This window comes from Lucilia cuprina, chromosome 6 (genome assembly GCF_022045245.1).
Source record: "Lucilia cuprina isolate Lc7/37 chromosome 6, ASM2204524v1, whole genome shotgun sequence".
Lineage (NCBI taxonomy): Eukaryota > Metazoa > Arthropoda > Insecta > Diptera > Calliphoridae > Lucilia > Lucilia cuprina.
This window is the reverse complement of record NC_060954.1, coordinates 45135213-45139908: the sequence shown is the minus strand read 5'-3', so window position 1 is coordinate 45139908 and position 4696 is coordinate 45135213. Positions and strand designations below refer to the sequence as shown.

General features: G+C 31.8%; 1 protein-coding gene across 1 annotated transcript; it reads right to left on the bottom strand.

The window, feature by feature from the left end:
* Positions 1–144: 144 nt before the first annotated feature.
* Positions 145–2492, bottom strand: LOC111685093 (sodium-dependent dopamine transporter). The gene is made up of 5 exons (XM_046954117.1): positions 2483–2492; positions 1323–1457; positions 937–1261; positions 493–870; positions 145–427 (listed from the first exon to the last, which is right to left on the bottom strand). The coding sequence occupies exons 1-5, from the start codon at positions 2490–2492 to the stop codon at positions 160–162; spliced, it is 1116 nt and encodes a 371-aa protein (XP_046810073.1). The 3' UTR covers positions 145–159.
* Positions 2493–4696: the final 2204 nt, after the last annotated feature.

Here is a 4696-nt window from a genome sequence, read left to right as displayed (position 1 = left end):
TATAGTCTAGTCTATAGTCTAGTCTATAGTCTAGTCTATAGTCTAGTCTATAGTTTAGTCTATAGTCTAGTCTATAGTCTAGTCTATAGTCTAGTCTATAGTCTTGTCCATATCCTAGTTTTTTATCTATTCTATAGTCTTGTCTATAGTGATGTAGAATTATATAAAATATTCATAATATAAACTTACCGAACTATCCAGACCCAAGGTCAATAACATCATAAAAAATATTAAAGCCCAAAATGTACTGCCGGGCATGGTAGCAATTGCTGCGGGATAAACAACAAACACTAGGCCAGGACCCTCAGTTGCAACGTCTTCTATATTTTGGCCCGATTTATGAGCCATATAACCCAAAACCGAGAATATCACAAAACCAGCTACAAAACTTGTAGCCGAATTAATACAGCTAGTAAGTAAAGCATCTCTGTAATAAGAAAAACAAAATGAATTAAGTGAATGATTTCACCAAAACTATTAATAATCACTCACTTATAAACATTATTATGATATTTATTATAAGAAGCATAGGCTAGGAGTACGCCAAAACCAGGACCCAATGAGAAGAACACTTGAGTGGCGGCATCAACCCAAACCTCAGCTTTATAAATGGCATCAAAATTTGGATTTAAATAGTATTGTATACCCATGGCAGATCCCGGTAATGTAATGCCACGTATCAGCAATATAAGTAGAACTGCATAGGGAAATAAAGCCGTAAACCATACTACTTTGCCAGAGGTACTAATGCCCTTCCACAGGGAGAAGTAACAGATTAAATAAACTACCAACAAACATGCCGCCATATCCCACTTAATGGCGCCCAAATCATGTAGACCCTCACTTTTATCTAATTCTAAAATATAACGACTACAAGTAAAGAAATTTAATTAAAATCATTACAAATTGTATTGATTTATAAGATATGAAACTTACTTAAAATATTCCGAAGCTGCGGATTGAAAACGCTCGCTGGCTGGCAGCGTTGTAGATAAAGTGGTGGTTAAATTAGAAAATGTTACATTTGATTCAGAGGTAATTGTTGAATTTAATAAAATATCGCTCATATTTCCGATTAAGGAACGCCCACCAGCTTGTTGTTCAAACGGTCGACAATCGTCGGTATTCCAATAGTTTAAGCACGATGTCCATGGCAATGATTTGGTAAATGATGCAAAAAAGAATCTTAATGACCACGCTATAATAACATTATAATAGAAATCTACATAAAATGCTATTAAGACCACAGCATAACCAATTCCTAGAATAAGAATTTTATTAATATATTTTTGTTTATTTAAAATCTTTTATGTTTAACAAACCTTTGAATAACGGTACCAAACGTCCCCAGCATGTGATGGCACCTTTACGATTGTGTTGACCTAAAGCTAATTCCATATAAAATAGCGGTATGCCACCAACTAGTAACATTATACAATAAGGTACGAGGAAGGCACCTGAAAATTAAATAACGAAAAATATAAATTAAATGTAAAAATTGTTAACATGTTTTCTTATTCAAAAATCTGTCTAAAGTCAAGTCTATAGTCTAGTCTATAGTCTAGTCTAGTCTATAGTCTAGTCTAAAGTCTAGTCTATAGTCTAGTCTAAAGTCTAGTCTATAGTATTGTCTATAGACCAGTATATAGTCTATAGTTTATTCTAGTATATAATCTAGTCTATGGTCTAGTCTATAGTTAAGTCTATTGTCTAGTCTATAGTCTAGTCTATAGTCCAGTCTATAGTCTAGTCTATAGTCTAGTCTATAGTCTAGTCTATGGTCTAGTCTATAGTCTAGTCTATAGTCTAGTATATAGTCTAGTCTATAGTTTAGTCTATAGTCTAGTCTATAGTCTAGTCTATAGTCTAGTCTATAGTCTAGTCTATAGTCTATTCTATAGTCTAGTCTATAGTCTAGTCTATAGTCTAGTCTATAGTCTAGTCTATAGTCTAGTCTATAGTCTAGTCTATAGTCTAGTCTATAGTCTAGTCTATAGTCTAGTCTATAGTCTAGTCTATAGTCTAGTCTATAGTCTAGTCTATAGTCTAGTCTATAGTCTAGTCTATAGTCTAGTCTATAGTCTAGTCTATAGTCTAGTCTATAGTCTAGTCTATAGTGTAGTCTATAGTCAAGTCTACTCCATAGTCAAGTCTATAGTTTAGTCTCTCTTCAAGTGTGTAGTCTAGTATATAGTTTAGTCTATATTTTAGTCTATAGTCTAGTGTATAGTTTAGTCTATTGTGTAGTCAGACGTACAATCTTCTATGAATTATTATAGGTGAGTATGGTGGGTATGAATGGTTTAACTCATTTAATATGTCCCAGTATTTTTCTTTGTTACATTGACCCTGGTATGTCCAATAAAGTAAAAAACAAAAAATATATTTTTTAAAACTTTTTGGATGACTTTTTTGGGGTATTTTATAATTTGCACCCTATTTTTAACCCTTATTAAAATATACTTTCGTTTACAATTAATACCTGCTGACATATTATGTTTTTTGACAATAAATATCTAATCTAATAAATATAATATTAAACCTACTTCATCCACATTATTTTCTATTGTTCTCACAATTACCCATATCAAATTGCCTTTAACCAATTATTTCAATTTTAAGCTTCACCATTTTAACAGATTTTTTAACACTTATCAAACTAGTAAACTCTGTACATGGAAAATGACACAACAATTTCCTTTAATTTCCGGTCAAAATTAAAAGTGATGATTTTTTTCATATATTTTACACTCACACACAGGCAACGTCGACACATCATAATTCCAGTATTTATTGTCTCCATTTGGCAAGAAAAACAATAAAACAAACGGAAACAGGCAAAAACTAGAACAACTTTAATGCTTTTAAAATCATATTAATATGATGACAACAATATGTTAAATGGTCCAAAATACTATTATGAATAAATCTAATTTCCCTGTTAAAAAAAAGTTGTTAAAAAAACTCATACATTCAAAGTAGAAGGAGGGGAAGTCTGTCATTTTCCTTGAATAAATAAGCAAATAAAAATTAACCTGGTATCGGTGTATGTAAGTGACTTTAAAAGCTGTCAATATTAGGGCGTTTCCAATATATGTAGTAAATTGTTGGCTGATTGATTCCCTTGTGTAACGAGAACAAGTCACTTAACCATTCCAAGTGTATCCAGACCACTTAAATACCGTTAAACTCTAAAAAATCAGACAAAATTCCGTTCTAAAATCTATTGATCTTGAAAATAGAAATCTTTCTTACAATTTCAAAAAGTTTGCCTTTGAATATACATAGCTAATAATTGAACAAGGTATCATCCCCCTAATGTCGTTACATATACATAAACATAAAGAAATATGAATGACAAACGAAGTACATACATTACGTTATATGCAAAAGTGTTGTTTGTACATTGTATGTACATGAGACATATTTGACAATCTAAAGTGCCTTTTTAAAACAATCAACATGTCAACAGCACAACACCAACAACACTAACAGGAACGGTAAATTTGACAATAACAGGCCATAGAAGTTGGGACACAGTTCAATATGCCAATTTAATGAATTGACAATTTTTTTCAATGATTTGCTTTTACTTTAAAGGACAGACTATAGTTCACACTATAGTCCAGATTATAGATTAAACATATGTCAGACTAAAGTTATTCTTTACACCAAACTATTCTTCAAAATATAGGCGAGACTAGAGTCTAAATTATAGACTAGACTATAGTCGAAACTAAAGTGTAGTCCACACAATAGACGAGACTATAATCCACGCTATAGACGAGGGTATGGTCCACACTGTAAAAGAGATTATAGTCTACACTATAGACGAGAATACAAATGTAAATGCAGACCAGACTATAGACAAGACTACATATAGTTCAAACAATAGCAAAACTATAGTCCAGACTATAAACAAGATTATAGTGTAGACTATTGGTAAGAATATAGCACAGATTATAGACCAGAATATAGGCAAGACTATAGTCCAGACTAAAGGCAAGAATATACTCCAGAATTTAACTACGACTGTTGTTTGGACTATAGTTCCAGAAAATAGTTCAGACTAAAGTCCAGTCTATAGTTTAATATATAGTCCAAACTATAGTTCAGTCTATATTCCAGACTATAGTTTAGTCTAAATACTAGGCTATAGTTCAGTCTATAGTCCAGAATATAGTTCAAACTATAGTCCAGACTATAGTTCAGACTATAGCGCAGACTATAGTTCAGACTATAGTCCAGACGATAGTTCAGACTATAGTCCATTCTTTAGTTTAGATTATAGTACAGACTTAAGTTTAGACTCTAGTTTAGACTAAAGTTCAGACTATAGTCTAGACTATAGTTCACACTAAAATGCAGACTATAGTTCAGACTAAAATTCAAACTATAGTTCAGACTCAAATTCAGACTAAAGTCTAGACTATAGTTCAGACTAAAGTCCAGACTATAGTTCAGACTAAAGTTCAGACTATAGTTCAGACTATAGTCCAGAGTATAATTCAGACTATAGTCCAGAGTATAGTTTAGACTATAGTCCAGAATATAGTTCAGTCTATACCCTAATATACCTATATACCTTATTTACAGTCTTTAGTTTAGACTATAGTTTAGACTAAAGTTCAGACTATTGCCCAGACTAAAGTCAATACTATAGTTCAGACTAAAATTTAGACTATACTTCAGACTA

Coding starts and splice junctions, on each gene's coding strand:
- LOC111685093 (XM_046954117.1), bottom strand. Junction 871..936: donor GCAGCTTCGGAATATTTTAA/GTAAGTTTCATA, acceptor CTTTACTTGTAG/TCGTTATATTTTAGAATTAG. Junction 428..492: donor TATCATAATAATGTTTATAA/GTGAGTGATTAT, acceptor TTCTTATTACAG/AGATGCTTTACTTACTAGCT.